The 16900-nt window shown below is 41.6% G+C and overlaps 2 protein-coding genes across 3 annotated transcripts in view; one reads left to right on the top strand and one right to left on the bottom strand.

The window, feature by feature from the left end:
- LSP1 (lymphocyte specific protein 1) overlaps positions 1-16887 on the top strand; it is a 129161-nt gene extending 112274 nt beyond the window's left edge. For both annotated transcript variants that reach the window (XM_077287881.1, XM_077287882.1), the window contains exons 6-13: positions 716-811; positions 1168-1211; positions 3400-3481; positions 3639-3773; positions 5200-5298; positions 5386-5460; positions 7893-7971; positions 15803-16887. In XM_077287881.1, the coding sequence (XP_077143996.1) occupies positions 716-811; positions 1168-1211; positions 3400-3481; positions 3639-3773; positions 5200-5298; positions 5386-5460; positions 7893-7967 (606 nt within the window). In that variant the 3' untranslated portion in view covers positions 7968-7971; positions 15803-16887. The remainder of the gene's footprint in view (positions 1-715; positions 812-1167; positions 1212-3399; positions 3482-3638; positions 3774-5199; positions 5299-5385; positions 5461-7892; positions 7972-15802) is intronic.
- The window catches only part of PRR33 (proline rich 33), a 79123-nt gene continuing 73060 nt past the window's right edge, over positions 10838-16900 (bottom strand). Inside the window, exon 2 of the mRNA XM_077287880.1 lies at positions 10838-12531. Within this exon, the coding sequence (XP_077143995.1) occupies positions 10913-12523 (1611 nt within the window). The 5' untranslated portion in view covers positions 12524-12531 and the 3' untranslated portion in view covers positions 10838-10912. The remainder of the gene's footprint in view (positions 12532-16900) is intronic.

The raw sequence follows: 16900 nt of genomic DNA, 5'->3' as shown, positions 1-16900 counted from the left end.
TGACCAATTAAAAAATAAAGAGATAATTAATAAACATATTTCATATTGCCACATCTGTAAAATGATGCAATTACGCTCTATGAAAATATAAAATTTAACCCCAAAAGAAGACTGTAAAAAAAAAAACAAAACTTCGTATTAGCCCAAAATGGTCTCTACACAAAAATCAACCCCCCTACACATCTCCATTAGCGAAAAAATAAAGTTCCGGGTGGTCGTAGATTATGTACAATTTTTTTAACCACTAAAATATAAAAACTATATAATATATATGATTATTGGTGTTGCCATAATCATAATGGCATGAAGAATCATGTCATGCACAACGAATGCTATAAAAATAAGACTCAAAAAGAATGGCGAAATTGTACTTTTTTCACCATTTCCTTGCACTTGGGAGTTTTTTCTTATTTTTTGGTACGTTATATGGTAAAATGAATGGCGTCATCTAAAACTACAACTCGCCATGCAAAAATAACGAACCCTCATATGTCTATGCTGATGGAAACATAAAACAGTTTATGGCTCTTGGAAGAAGAAGAAGAGAAAAAAACAAAGGCAAAAAAATAAAAATTGTCTCTAAGTGGAAGGAGTTAAACATAATATAGCAAATATAATGAAGCGGGGTCTTCAGGTATGACTGGCACATAATACAGTTTTCTGGAATAGACCCATGTACTAATATTTTGGTTGTAATCCTTGGCTCATGATACAGAGCGAGTCATACAGTGAGAGATGGAGGCCTGAAGAAGTGAAAGCGCAGACAGTGAGCAGTGACGGGGAGGACAATGAAGACAATATTACTGTGAATGTGAGTACTGTTACCATAAAGGGAAGCTATCATAAGATAATGACCTAGTGTGTAAGGTTTTGTATTATTATATTTTTTTTGCAATGCTAGTTTTAACTATCCAATCTGTATTAGAAATAAAAAATAGAAATCATGCAATTTTCACATTGGCCACCGGGGTTTTTTATAATCTAACTTCCTGTTGTTTCAGGAAACAACACATGTACATAGTCAAAATGAACAGACTCTGAATCTACCTTTTATATTGAAACATCTAATGAGCACGTTCAAAGATGTGTTTTAACCTGCATAGTTATTTAAAAACTGTTTTTCAGTGATCTGGCATAACAAGACTTTTCTCTTTCACCAATATTTAGGTCACGGAGAGAGCAGAGGTCCTGAACCGCTCCATCCAGAAGAGGTAAATATTGCTACCTGTACCCTACTTTTTTCCATGACGTAATAATGGGATAATAATAATGAATAATGCCATGTGAAAGCTCAGATTTACCTTCATATTGGACAATGGATTGCAAGAATTTATCTCTAACGGTAAAGAATTGTATAGATATAACCAGCATAATACTCAAAGTTATAGGGGGTTTCCACATCAAGAAAACTGAACCTCTTATACTTTTTTATTCTTAACACACAGTGCAGGTATTCACCATTCTCAGGTCCAGAAACAGTGATGTCACACCGACTGCTCACATCAGCGCTGCAGCCAGTCACAGGGCACAGTGTCTCTGCCAACGTAGACAGCAAGAGTAGTTTTCAAATAAGAGATTGACTGCAGCAGGATAGGAAGTATATATAGCATTATATCGACACTTCATAGTACTATTATGAAAGCACTGTATAGAGTTATTATGCTGTATATGCAGTGTATGTCAGTATTATATGGACCCTTCTTGGCACTATCATATAGGCACTGTATACTGTTATTAGGTAGGTAGTATATGTCAGTGTTATATGGACCCTTCATGACACTATTGTGTAGTCACAAAATATTATTATTATATAGACAGCATACAGTATGTCAGTGTAATACAGTGTAATATGAACCCTCAATTGCTATATTAGGTGGGCACTGTATACTGTTATTAGGTAGGTGGTATATGTCAGTATTATATGGACCCTTCTTGGCACTATCATATAGACATTGTATTATGTTATTATATAAGTAGTATTTACTAGTGTTACATGGACACTTCATGACACTATAGTGTAGGCACAGTATAGTCTTATTATATAGGCAATTTATATAACTTCATGATATTATCACTTGGGCAGTATATATCACTGTTATATTAGACTAGTGTTCTGGCCATGGAACTTTTTCCCTGGTTTTGCTATTACAGACTTAACGATAAGATGTCCGGTCAAAAGAGAATCTGATTATCACCAATGTTTTCTCTATCACCTGCTATTTTGGAATGGTAGCCAATAGATCAGTTGAGATCTGACTCCAGCACCGCACCTATTAACTCGTGAAATGTGCGCCGCGGCCTCTTCATTGTTTCAGAGTCACGACCACGAAATAATGTACAGTGCTATGACTCATAGTGCCATACATTTTGTCGTGGTCGTGTTTGGTAATGCAGCTCTCTGCAGCTCAGTCCCTTTCGAGAGAATGACCAGAGCTACAATAGTAGGCACAACCACTACAGAGCTGCATCTGGTGCGCGATTAGGCCGGCACAGCTCACTTGCCCCTTCAATCAGCTGATCTTCGGGGGTATTAGGAGATAGGCTTCCACAAATCTGTTATTAGCAACCTATCCCAAGTATAGGTCATGAATCCTAAACCCCCCAAATACCTTAAAGTGTAAGAGCAGTGTCAGGGAACTTTTCAGGATAAGCTGTCATGTCCGTGTACATGAGGTATAACACTGTTTTCGGTCCTTATATGACTCGTATTCTGCATTTTTAGCCGTTTTTCACCCTCACTATTTTTTCTTTGGGTGCTGTGCCTTTTTCTCCATCCAGCTTATCCCTCTCCATAGTCTTTTCTAGGGACTGCAGACAGATTTGTTGACAGATTTAAGGCTACGTTCACATTTGCGTTGTGCTCCGCAGCATCGGCGCCGCAACGCACAACGCAAACAAAAACGCAGCAAAACGCATGCACAACGCTGCGTTTTGCGCCGCATGCGTCCTTTTTTTTATTGATTTTGGACGCAGCAAAAATGCAACTTGCTGCGTCCAATGCGCCCGGACGCGTGCGCCGCAGGGACGCATGCGGCGCAAAACGCAAGTGCGACGCATGTCCATGCGCCCCCATGTTAAATATATATATAAATAATATGACGCATGCGGCGACGCTGCGGCGCCGACCGCAAATGTGAACGTAGACTAAGCAATTTTTGAGATCGAATGATCATGTAGGAAACAAAAACACTACTGATCAGTGGAGAAAGATGCAGATTTGTCCAATAAGATATATTACCAAGTTTTTTAATCTTCACTTTTACAATTGATTTATGGAAAAAAGTGTACTTGCAATGTAATTATTATCCTGTACATCGTTAATGCACATTGTCCACCTCCTTTTCATCCTTTCCCTTGGTTACTTTACCCTGAAATGTGAACTTTCTTTCTTCCATACAGCAATAGTATTAAGAGAAGTGAGCCACCTCTTCCAATACACAAAATTGATGGCCTCCTGGAGCAGTACACACATGCTATAGAGGTATGAACAATGCCAATGTGACCCAGGGATGAGAATCAATAACTGATAAATTCTTATTATTATTATTATTATATACTAATGTGGTTCATCAAGCACTCAGGTTTTATCAGAGATTGATGATCACACAGTTGCTTCTTACCTTAAATTTCCTTTGCAGACATCATCTAAAACAGGTCGCTTAGTTCGTCAGCCGTCTCTAGAAATACTGAGTCCTGCCGATGCCGTGTCAAGCAAGAAGAACATGTGGGAGTCAGGGGAAGTCACCACTGCATCTAAGTTATCCCCTTGCAAGGTAACACTTTGCAGATATTGTTTAACAGTAAGGCTCTGTCCATATGTCCCGTTCCGTTTTTGGAGAGGACAGACAGATTATGTGGTTAATTTTGCATCATCCATTTAGTGTCACTTTTTTAGATTGGAAAAAGAAGTCTTGCTTAATTTTCTTAGGTTCTAAAAACCTGGAACCCAGATGGACCCCATAATAATGAATAGAGCCCCTATGCTTCCGTTTCCATAACATAATTCAACAGATCACCTATTCCATTTATCTGTTATTGAAACGGAACAGAACATCAGAAAAGAGGAACATCCTAATGGATGTGTGAACAGGACCTAAAATGCATCATCAATGAGGAATGATTCCAGCCAAAAATGTAGGTTCAACATCAAATACATCTTTTGTGAGCCTTAAACGCATCATCACTGTGGGATGATTCCAGACAAAAATGTAGGTTCAACATCAAATACACCTTTCGCGGTCCTAAAATGCATCATCAATGAGGGATGATTCCAGCCAAAAATGTAGGTTCAAAATCAAATACATCTTTTGTGAGCCTTAAACGCATCATCACTGTGGGATGATTCCAGACAAAAATGTAGGATCAACATCAAATACATCTTTCATGGGCCTTAAACGCATCATCAGTGTGGGATGATTCCAGCCAAAAATGTAGGTTCGACATCAAATACATCTTTCGTGGGCCTTAAACGCAGACAGAAATGTAGGTTCAATATCAAATACACCTTTCGTGGTCCTAAAATGCATCATCAATGAGGGATGATTCCAGCCAAAAACGTAGGTTCAACATCAAATACTCCTTTTGTGAACCTCCCCAGGTTTAGATTTTGGAGGATCAGCTGTACAAATACAGGGCCATAACGTGATAACTGCTCATTTCCAGATTTGTAGGACAGGGGATAGTGTTCTTGGCGCCATTTAATAACCTTGGGAGACTGATCTCAGGGAAACAGTGATGAGATGACCTGGACTGTGTTGCTTAATTATTATAGTTTGGAACTTTAAATCAACCTTTTGCCACATAAGGCTTCATTCATTCACTCATTTATTCATCACGGTAATTTACTCATCTATCCACTCAATAATTCATTCTATCATTCATTCGTGAAGTCAGTTAGAGTGTAAATGGTAGGATTTTCAGTGGTTGGAGGGATTTTCATTACGGCTAATGACACATTGAGGACTGTCCCGTTACCTGATGACTTTGATCTAACCTAGAGTTGCCGTATGGCAATTATTTGTCTACAATGCAATCCATGCATCGATGCAACATCATGAGCTTTCTTTCTATCATGTCGGAGGTCTACCTCTGTGACCCTTATCCTAACAAATGCCCCCCTAACATAAAAGGATGATCCCAGTATCAGAGATATCACTGTAATGGTGTATCTAACAGCTGATGATTTATCATATTCTACAGGACACAGAAGGCATAAACATTGGCGTATCGGACATGATTAACCAGTGGGGCAAAGGGAAATCGGAAACAGACAGCCATGCAGCATCTCCAAAAGTTCCGGTAAGTTAGATCTTCAATGAACATCTGAGTATATGGGTGAGGAAGGGAAGATGGACGATCACACTTGTTACCTTCTTTGTATTGTAGGAGGTGAAGCCTGGAGAAGTTCTCAGCAAAAAGAGCTTATGGGAGCAGAACTCTAAGTCAGTGCAGGGTAATAAGGTAAACTGTCCATATACTCAGGCTGATATTATAAGGCTTAGTCTACGCAGCGACTTTGGCCGCGACACAAGTCCCATGGCCAAAAATTGCAAGGTGTTGCCACTACATTGCAGCGCAATACAAGTAAAAGGGGTGTGACTGTGACTCAGTAGGTATCGCAAACTCGACAAGCAAGTTGCAAAAGATTGTACCCGGCTGGATTTTTTGTGACTCGTTTGCTGCGGTTGTGGTACCCTCAGGGTAGCGGTGACACCGAGCAATCTTTGGCTACACGACATGTGTTGCAGCAATAGTTGCTGTGTGGTCCCAGCTGATGATCTGGACCATTTGTTAGTTATATTATATATAGAAACTGTGTGCAATTACTGTATATATATATAATATGTGTGTGTGTGTGTGTGTGTGTGTGTGTGACAAATCCGCCGTTGTTTAGTGAATCCACATTGCTAATCAGACAGTCTATGCTCCTATCGCACTAGCTGGCTAGTTCATGATTCTCCATTTTGCTCTACTCTCAATACTCCTTAAAGAGAAAATCAGCTTAAAGAAGTTTTTAATCATATTATATTGACGACTTGTCCCAGGGATAGGTCATCAGTGTCAGATCTTTTGGGGGGCTGGCACGCGGCTGCCCACTCTACCATCTGTTTTCAGCTTTGGCTGGAGTCGAAGTGCCCAGTGCCCAGCGCTATTCACCATGTAGTGGCCATTCCTGGGTACTGCAGCTCGGCTCCTGTTAATGTGAGCAGCAGCTGATCTAGAGCACTTGTAAAGATGGACGGGGCAGATGGCTGTTCTTCTCATGGATACACTGGACTAAACTATGTATCTGCTATATTCACCTCTATGGAGGATGTAAAGACAGTGCTGCTAGTAAAATTATAGCACGCACCCAACTCACCTCTGTCCTAGTGCTTACACGCAGAGGGTCACCATTTACATTACATGCGTGTAGCTAATATACAAAAATCTGGTTTGACCCTATTGTTTGACCCTATCTGCAAAGAGCCACCCTAGGACCACGACTGCTGCCTAAACAGCCTGTCAATCACCTAAGCATTGAGCAAAATACTCATTTGTTGGGTGAAATTATTTTTAAGCTTGCTTAAAATCGTTGTTCTCGGCAGCACATCATCCTGTGTAAGCAGGACATGTGCTGCCGAGAACAAGGATATTCTGTGTGCACAGAATGATTATATTATCAATTGTTCTGTGTACATGGAAGCAGTCTGTTAAACTATTGCTGATCGGCTTACATGTAGAAAATTGTTGGTTGCTTAATGGTCATGTGTCGGCCATTGTAAATGCACCCAGTGTGTTTTCCATAAAAAATGCCGATATTGGAGCCGGGCTGTCCATGGCTCTGAGACGTTCCTCTAAGTGTAGACTCTGGTCATCAGAATTTACCTGTGACTTATTGAGAATATAAGTAGAGCGATTTTCCCCAATTTTTTATTAATTGGATAATTTTATTAATTTAGCAAATATTCACAAGATGTATCATAATTATACATATAATTTTTATTACAAAGAGGGCTCAAAAGTCTCCAAACATAGGGAAATGGTCGTTTACATCACAAGCTGGCTTAGAAACACATGCTGTGATATTTCTTTGAAGGATGCGTTTCTCCTATAGATAGACCACATCCAGTGTGTACAGCAGCGTAATTGACTTGTGAATCTGTTTTTTCAAGTGAATTATGTTTTATTTCTTTTTTTTTTTTTTTGCTACTACATGGCCTGCAAGTCTTTCCTGATGTGGCAGTGACAAAGAAAGGGGAGGCAATAGCAGAGATTAAAGTGGTCCTCTATAATATTGTGCTGAATATTGCTATTTTATTGAATATGCCACCGTGTTTTTGTCATGTAGCAGCAGAGACCCTGATTCCATTTGTGTGTCTGTTACTGAGCTGCTTGCTGTAGTTTTGATAAAATCACTGTTTTACTAGCAGGGGATCATTTATAGAGGACTAGTAAATTTGCTTGCTGTATTCATGAGCTCAGTATAACCCCGCCTCTGCCACTGATTGGCAGCTTTCTGACTATGCACAACGTACACTAGAAAGCAGCCAATCAGTGGTGTGGGCGGGGTTATAGAGAGCTCATCATTCAGAGAACCGCTATATCTGTAGAAGAGAAAACAAGGATTTTATCAAAACTGCAGCAAGCAGATGTTTCTATGGTGTGTAGACACTTACCTCATAGGGGGCATCACAAGACCGCACTGAGGCTTGCTATTATGTATGGAGACTTCTGAATATCCGATATCTTAAAACTTTACAATACAAAAAGGCAACTCAGGAATTAATTTGTGACCATGTGTCCAGTGATTAATTATATATGTAAATGTTGGGTAATTGCAAAAAAGAAATCCATGATGAGAGGATGAAACATTCACGCCTGACTGACCTTTGATGTGGTCTTTCCCACAGAGTGTGACGGCAAAATACAAATTTGTTCCAACTGGACATGGAAAATATGAAAAGGTCCTGGTGGAAGATCCTTGATGAGGTAACCAAAAAAATCCTTCTAAGCATCTTTCTTTTCATTCTCTGTATGTAATGCTCATTTTCCTGAAAGAGGCGGCCCTTCAACAATATTTATCTTCTGTTCACATGTATGATTGCTGGGGTAACCGCCACTGAGACCCCCATATTCACAAGAGCAGACGCACGATATCCTCTGAATGGAGAGGTCATCTTGTATGTCATTGTCTATGAGCGGTCAGTTTTCTCCGCCAGTCTCATGCCGGTCCCCCGCTTACTTTTCTGTGAATAGATGACAAACCTTATTTGTGGGCCAATCCCTTTAACTCTCCTATCAGTTTTCAATCTGTCCTTCTAACGCAGTGTTGCACAAATGAGTAACCTTCAGCAGTCTGACTGTTCATTGGACACAGTTAAAAGTAAGCACCATTCAAGGGTTAAAGAGTAACTGTCATTTTCTTTTCTTTTAAAAATATAAAAAATAAAAGTTTTTAATATATATTATCAGAGAAAGCCGGTTATCCCCTCCTTGACTGACCATTTATTCTGAAAATGCTCAGTTAACGGGTAAAATCTGACTGGAGGGAAAACAGACTTTCCTATTACTGAGATAGGAGATGACAGTTGGTGCTTATAAGGTTCTATGGAGAGCTATAACTGTCACCTCAGGAGAACTTGCAGCAGAATGTCTGTCTCCTCCTCTAACTCCTCCCCCTTTTCATTGCATTTTTAAAGCACCAACTGTCACCTCAGGAGAACTTGCAGCAGAATGTCTTTCTCCACCTCTAACTCCTCCCCCTTTTCATTTCATTTTTAAAGCACCAACTGTCACCTCAGGAGAACTTGCAGCAGAATGTCTTTCTCCACCTCTAACTCCTCCCCGTTTTCATTTCATTTTTAAAGCACCAACTGTCACCTCAGGAGAACTTGCAGCAGAATGTCTGTCTCCTCCTCTAACTCCTCCCCCTTTTCATTGCATTTTTAAAGCACCAACTGTCACCTCAGGAGAACTTGCAGAAGAATGTCTGTCTCCACCTCTAACTCCTCCCCCTTTTCATTGCATTTTTAAAGCACCAACTTTCACCTCAGGAGAACTTTGAGCAGAATGTCTTTCTCCACCTCTAACTCCTCCCCCTTTCATTGCATTTTTAAAGCACCAACTGTCACCTCAGGAGAACTTTCAGCAGAATTTCTGTCTCTGCCTCTAACTCCTCCCCCTTTTCATTGCATTTTTAAAGCACCAACTGTCACCTCAGGAGAACTTGCAGCAGAATGTCTGTCTCCACCTCTAACTCCTCCCCCTTTTCATTGCATTTTATTTTTAAAGCACCAACTGTCACCTCAGATGAACTTGCAGCAGAATGTCTGTCTCCTCTTCTAACTCCTCCCCCTTTCATTGCATTTTAAAAGCACCAACTGTCACCTCAGGAGAACTTTCAGCAGAATTTCTGTCTCCGTCTCTAACTCCTCCCCTTTTTCATTGCATTTTTAAAGCACCAACTGTCACCTCAGGAGACTTGCAGCAGAATGTCTGTCTCCGCCTCTAACTCCTCCCCCTTCCATAGCATTTTTAAAGCATCAACTGTCACCTCCTATCTCAGTAATGGGGAAATCTCTATTCAATGAAGACAGATTTTACCTGTGAATTGAGAGTCCTGGAGGAGAAAGAAGCAGATTTCTCTGATAAAATATAGTACACAGTTGCATATTTTCATGTGTATTATTATGAAATAAAAATGAAAGCGACCTTTACTCTTTAAGTTTGGAAAGCTTGTTCCCTGTAAGTTCATTGGTTTGGTAGTGATCAGATCATGCACCTCTAGGAGGAACCAAATATGTACAAGAAGGTTCAACTGGAACCAGTGGTGAGACTAAATCAAAGAATGCACTGATGAAGCGAGATCCATACTTCCTATATAATCGATACATTATATTTAAGGTTTGAGATCGAATTACTCGTCTTAAAGGGTTTGTCCAGTGAAAACAAGGGTAGGTGGTAACTTGCTGATCGGTGAGGGACCAGTTGGGTTGGGCTTGTACCGATCGGCAGAATGGGGAATTTGTTTTCCCTGATGGGGAACTTTTATCCCTGATCCACCACTATATTCCTTCTCTATGGGCTGCTGGGAGAAGCCGAGCACAGCGATAGGCAGCCCCATAGGGAGTGAACATTTGCATTGCCACTCCATTCTATCGGGATATACATTTCCCATTCTGCCAATTGGTGCAGGTCCTAGTGTTCGGACCCTCACAGATCAATAGGACATACCTTATTTTCACTTATTTATCCCTTCTGTCTATGATATTAGAGCTTGCTTTGCATAAGCCAAAGGTAGAATAAGTGTCTAATAATGCTGATGTCCCATATTAATGCGCCAGGAAGATGACCGGAATGACTGCCTAGTGAAGACAATGTCACCTTCTGAATGGATATTCTAAATTATTATCTTCTCCTACAGAATATCTCTGCATGTTACTGTAGGCTTCATGCACACAACCGCGTCATGCCCTTATTTTGTGTTAAGCCATATTGCAGTGCCTGGAGCCTTTAGTAACCCTTCTTGGACCTTCGGTCTCATACTGTGGCACTGTATTAGTTGTATGGCCTCTGTTCCCTGATATACAGGCTTCATGCACTTCGTTTTCATTTTTTTTCTTTCTAATTTGACAATGCAAAGAAAACCAAAATGGGCTGAAGTGCAGATGTTGCCCCCTACTGACTCATGTGTACTTTAACACCTTCTTACAGTTCTCTTTTCGTACCGAACCCGTCATTAATATTTTTAGTAGAACCTGCCATGCTAGACAAAGTGAACCATTAAATTGCACTTGAGTATGAATTATGTGTGAACCAATACACAGCAATAACAAAATAGTACGGAGATACAAAAAAGGGTAGAACATTATTTATGTAGAGGACATTGTGCATGCAGAAGGTCAGGGGAAGTCTTATGGGTGGTCTTCCCTCACTGTTTCATATCACCGTCGACTGCTTTCTTCTCATCCTGCTGCTTATCATCCTCCCCTCGAATGCTCCACCCGGATGCGGTCCTGTTGAAACTGCTTGACACCTCTTTTTCTTTCTCCGCTACTCTCCTATGGAAGAAAGCGGTCACTCTACGCAAGGGCCGTGCTGCAGCTTCTTTTAGTTTTCTAGCATCAAACCGAGGCCGGTTCAGAAGAAGGGGCAAACGGGAGCGGAAAAAAGGAAGTGGTGGGGGAGCTGTTTGCCCGGGCTTCTCTGGCTCCTTACTTGATGTAGCCATACGGTAGAGTAAGGCATCCCACATCTTGTTAGCACGATTGGTTTTACTCTGCTGAGTACCTTCTGTAGTGTCTCTTTTCTCTCCTTCTGATTTCTCAGTTTTGTCCTCCTTTGTGTTTTGTGCTTCCGGAAAGTTTGGCTCCTCTGGTTCAACCACAAGGTGCTTAACAAGTCTTGCCCATCCACCGCCTGGCTTCTTCCTAGGTGCCTTAGGTTTCTCAGGGAGTTTCAAGATAGTTATTTCCTCTGACTTGGGAACCAGTTCTATTTTAGGAGAATTTTCTATACTTGAGGTTACATTGGTAGCTCCAGTTGTTTTTGGAGAAATGGTGACTTCAACAGAAACAGCTTTGACTGTGACTTTTGATTGTCCATCAGGATAGTCCGTGGACTTGTCTGTTGTCCTAGAAACTTTGGCCGAATTACCATGTGGGATCTCAACTACCTTGGAAACATGATGTACAGTCTCTTTCTTATCTGTCACCTCTGTAGCTATCTTTGTAGGTATCGACACTTTTGGCTTATTTTCTGACCTAGGACTACATTTGTTGGGGTTGTCTGTAGACTCTTGCTGATCAGGTATAGATCTGGGACAGCTAGAACCCTTTGATAAATTTGTGTCCTCACATATTGGTGTGGAAAATCCATTAATTTGTATTTCATTCACAGTCTCATCTATTTTAGGGGAAAGAGGCTCTGGGTTGTTTCCATTTGTCTCCTGTACAGTTATAGTAGGGGGACTTAGGATCTGAAGTTGAGGTACAATTGGTTGTTTTGGAGTCATTTCTATGGCTTTTGGCGTGCAAGGTCTTGGACTGCTGTTAGCAATGACCCTTGGCGATAAACGATCAGGGGTGTTACCTTGTGGATATAGGAACATGATATTAGGAGAGCTGGGTCTAAATGGGAGCGGTGACGGTGTGTCAGGAACTGGGCTAGGACTTAGATACTGGCTGAGACTTTGCTGCTCACTTACAGTGAAGGTAAACTTCTGCTTGGGGTAAGGAGAAGGCGCCCGATGGGTTACTGCCTTGAACTGAAATCGTGGAGGTAGGGTTATGGAAGGAGGTCTCTTGTGTTTCTGAGGAGCTGAAGATTCATGACTTTCCAAATCAGCTTCACTGACAGGAGAAAGGGTTGCACGGTAGGACTTGGTGGCAAGTGTCGGAGAAGCTTGTACTCCACTTTTCTTTGCAGTTTTCCGTAGAAGACGCTGAAGCTTTGCATTGTCTTTACGTGGCTTTGGGGGAGTTGGTGGAGGAGCAGGGGAAGGAGGGCCTGGATTTTCTAGTGGGGTCACTGTAAGCAGCATGGTGGAACCTGAAGAGAGAATAATAAAAAAATAACTTTCTTTTAGCTTTATGTCTGTCATTTCACTGTAACATGAATTTGCGTATAAGGCTCTGTTCACATGTCTAATAGTAATTTCCATTTTTTCTATCTGTTTTAGAGTCATAAAAACGGAAACAAGAATGTTCCCATACAGGAACCATTCCTTTGAATGAGATCGCTAGGGACATAAAATGTCTTCCATTTGCCTCCTTTCCTTCTGCTCTCTGTTTTAGCTGGATCAAAACAAGCGTACTCCGCAAAATTATTTTTGGTCTGTCCAAAAAAAAACTGACAGCAACTGAAGTATATGGTAACAGATCATATCGTGTTGTCATACGTGAAGGGATCGTTTTTTTAGCATGGACCAAAGACAGGACACTAGAGGAGTTCAGAGATGCCGCCAGTAAAAAAACAGAACAAAAGCTGATGCAATAAGAAAACCAAAGTGTATGTTTTTAAGAAGAGCGTTTTATTCATTCATTTTCTTAAAGACAGATCTGTTTAAAAACAGAAACTTTGGCTTAAATTTTGCTCTGTTTGCAACGGGTCCATTTTTTAAAATACTGGATTCATTACAGATGTGTTGTAGATATGGTGAATTATTGGTGCAATAAGGCAAAGTCCACCCATGGCGGCATTTTTTTCTGCAGCGATAAAGTTCCACGTGCCTTCAAATTTTCATGTCCCTTTAGATACCATTTCTCATTCTCCACCTGCGGAGAGCGCTGTGGATCCAATATCGGGTCACACATACTCTTATATGCGTTTGTCTTATAGATCTGTGTTCCAGTCCCCATGTGAACACTGCAAGCATGTAGCACCGCTACCTTTTCTTATTTTTTATGCTACCATTTACCCTGTCGCCTAGCCATAAGTGATGCATTTGAAGATGGATATATACAGCATCATGTACAATATAATTTGTATTCTATTAATATGAAAGTGTATTTTTAGCATAAAAGGGGATTTCCATTTTCAGGAAAGTGAACCTCAGACATTTAAATTAAAAAAAAGAATTACAAGAAGAGCAGGTATTCACCCTCCATGAATCCAGCGCCATCTTCCTGCCGCTGCACGGGTCTCTATGTATTAGCAGCAGTAACCTCACACTGACAGCATAGAACACAGCTGAAGCCAACTACTAAGCACAGCGACTGAGCCAAGATAGACGGCACAGCCACTACGCTCATTGATTAGCGACAGCGGTGATTTCCACTGCTGACGTTATGTCACCGCTGCAGCCAAAATGTCGCGTTCCGAGCAGCTGCAGTGGGTGTCTCACGATCACTCATCAGGAGCGCACTGCTACCCAAGCTCCCAGCATCCTGCTTGCTCTCTTGCTTGATTGACAGCTCAGACCAGTTGCACTGTTGCGCTATTAGCCCGGTCTGTGCCCTTTCCAATGCTGATATATGAAGCAGCCTGGCCTTTGCAGCTCTGGAGGAGAGAAGTTGCACTAAACTGTCCAGATCGGGAGCTAACAATGTGACACAGGCAGCTTCAAAGCAGCACGAACAAGCGCTACTGAAAAGAGCTTGTCTGCTCGGCTCATGTTTGGCCACTGCTGCTGGGCTGTAGAGGTGGCTGGTATCCTGGACAACTAGCTGTAACTAATAAAATTAAATATCACTATGTTATTAAGAAAGGAGAAGATTTTTAATAATACAAGCACTTTGAAATTGTACGCAAAAATGAGAATAACCCTTTAAAGGGGTAGTCCAGGATTTTAACATTGTTTGCCTATCCTTAGGTTAGGTCAACAATATCTGATCGATGGGTTTGCAACACCCGACATCCCAGCCTAACAGCTGTTCTCAGAGCTGGCAGCAGCTGGAACTGCACAATTACAGAGGTGCACAGTTTCAGAGCTGCACAGTTTCAGAGCTGCACAGTTTCAGAGCTGCACAGTTACAGAGCTGCACAGTTACAGAGCTGCACAGTTACAGAGCTGCACAGTTACAGAATTGCACAGCTACAGAGCTGCACAGTTACAGAGCTGCACAGTTACAGCGCTGCACAGTTACTGAATTGCACAGTTACAGAGCTGCAGTTACAGAGCTGCACAGTTACAGAATTGCACAGCTACAGAGCTGCACAGTTAAAGAGCTGCACACAGCTGCACAGTTACAGAGCTGCACAGTTACAGCGCTGCACAGTTACAGAATTACACAGTTACAGAATTGCACAGTTACAGAGCTGCACAGTTACAGCGCTGCACAGTTACAGCGCTGCACAGTTACAGCGCTGCACAGTTACAGCGCTGCACAGTTACAGAATTGCACAGTTACAGGGCTGCAGTTACAGAGCTGCACAGTTACAGAATTGCACAGTTACAGAGCTGCACAGTTACAGAGCTTCACAGTTACAGAATTGCACAGCTACAGAGCTGCACAGTTACAGAGCTGCACAGTTACAGAATTGCACAGCTACAGAGCTGCACAGTTAAAGAGCTGCACACAGCTGCACAGCTACAGAGCTGCACAGTTACAGAATTATACAGTTACAGAATTGCACAGTTACAGAGCTGCACAGTTACAGAGCTGCACAGTTACAGCGCTGCACAGTTACAGCGCTGCACAGTTACAGCGCTGCACAGTTACAGAACTGCACAGTTACAGAGCGCACAGTTACAGAGCTGCACAGTTACAGAATTGCACAGTTACAGAGCTGCACAGTTACAGAGCTGCAGTTACAGAGCTGCAAAGTTACAGAGCTGCACAGTTACAGAATTGCACAGCTACAGAGCTGCACAGTTACAGAGCTGAACAGTTACCGAATTGTACAGTTACAGAGCTGCACAGTTATAGAGCTGCACACAGAGCTGCACAGTTACAGAGCTGCACAGCTACAGAGCTGCACAGTTATACAGCTGCAGTTACAGAGCTGCACAGTTACACAGCTGCACAGCTACAGAGCTGCACAGTTACAGAGCTGCATAGTTACAGAGCTGCACAGCTACAGAGCTGCACAGTTACAGAGCTGCATAGTTACAGAGCTGCACAGCTCTGTTGACTGTATAGGGGCTGCGGCTGAGTACTGCACATCTGCCCCCTATTTAAATCAATAAGAGGCCTCGGTCACAGCCACTATGCCGTTGATGGAGCTGTACTGTGCTGCTTCGTAATGGGAACAGCTGATCGCCGGGAGTGCCGAGTGTCGTACCGACGCTGTTCAGACATTGACGACCTATTCTAAGGATTAGATGGATTAGTAATCAGTAAAAGTCTAGATAACATTTTCCTTTCTAATTCTTTTCTAGGATCCTGGATAAAAATCATGAAAAGAACAAAATCCATCTTTCTAATGCTGAAATATGGAGTCCTGCTGCCTTCTCTCAACCTGGATGCATCACTCCACCCTCCGAGCTTCGCCCTGTATTCTTTTGGACCAATGTATTAAAGTACTACAAGTCACAGCACAGCTCCACTCTGGAGAACTGGCATGACAAACCAGCCTAAGTACTGATCTCAGGAGTAACACATATCCAAGGTCAAAATGTGTGACCTCTGAGTCCAGTCAAACTTTGCAAGACTCCTCATTGCTTCTAGGCCATCAGTTCGTTATTTTATGATCTTGTAGCTTCATGTCAGTTTTCTTACTTTTCTTACCTTTTTATGTGCTGCTTCAGCTTTCAGCAGTATTGAATTTCCTGCACTCTGATTTTGAAAATTACAACCATATAAAAGCCAATAATAAGTGGTAATTAGGTCCATATTTGCTGGTACAAACTGGACTTAGATAGGAAAATCCTATACGGCACTCCAGTAAGATATGGTGAGGTGTCCTATTAGGGTTCCAATCCTTGAGTGGTAGTAAGACTAAAACTCGGCAGGATGCGCGGCAATAGATGGGATATTTATGTACAATTCAACCAGTATGGAAAAACAGCTTATGACGCTACAGTCCAATATGGACCTTCATCAGATAATTTCTGGGGTGACGTAGTAAGAAATTTGAGTTATGGAACTCACAGTCTGCTGGTTGAGGGTCAATGGACTGCCTCATCAGGAGAAGTAGATGCTATCAGTCCTGGAATATTGTGGCTATGTCACTTTACCCCAGCAATTATCTGATGAAGGTCCATATTGGACCGAAACGTCGTAAGCTGTTTTCCCATACCTGTCGAATTGTAAATTAATATCCCATCTATTTCCATGCATCCTACTGACTGCCGAGATTTACTCATACTAACAAACAGGACTTAGGCACAACATCAACAGTATATAGTACACATCAGTATACAGTCCTCTTACTGACTCAGCCAAGAAAAGCAAAAAAGTCACAGGATGTCCAAACCACCCAATCACTGGGCGGTCTTTTTTAACAACTTTTTTTATGCTTTATAAATAAAAAAAAT

The sequence above is a fragment of the Ranitomeya variabilis genome, chromosome 2, assembly GCF_051348905.1.
Source record: "Ranitomeya variabilis isolate aRanVar5 chromosome 2, aRanVar5.hap1, whole genome shotgun sequence".
In the NCBI taxonomy this organism is placed as follows: Eukaryota; Metazoa; Chordata; class Amphibia; order Anura; family Dendrobatidae; genus Ranitomeya; species Ranitomeya variabilis.
This window is presented reverse-complemented; position numbering and strand designations above follow the sequence as displayed.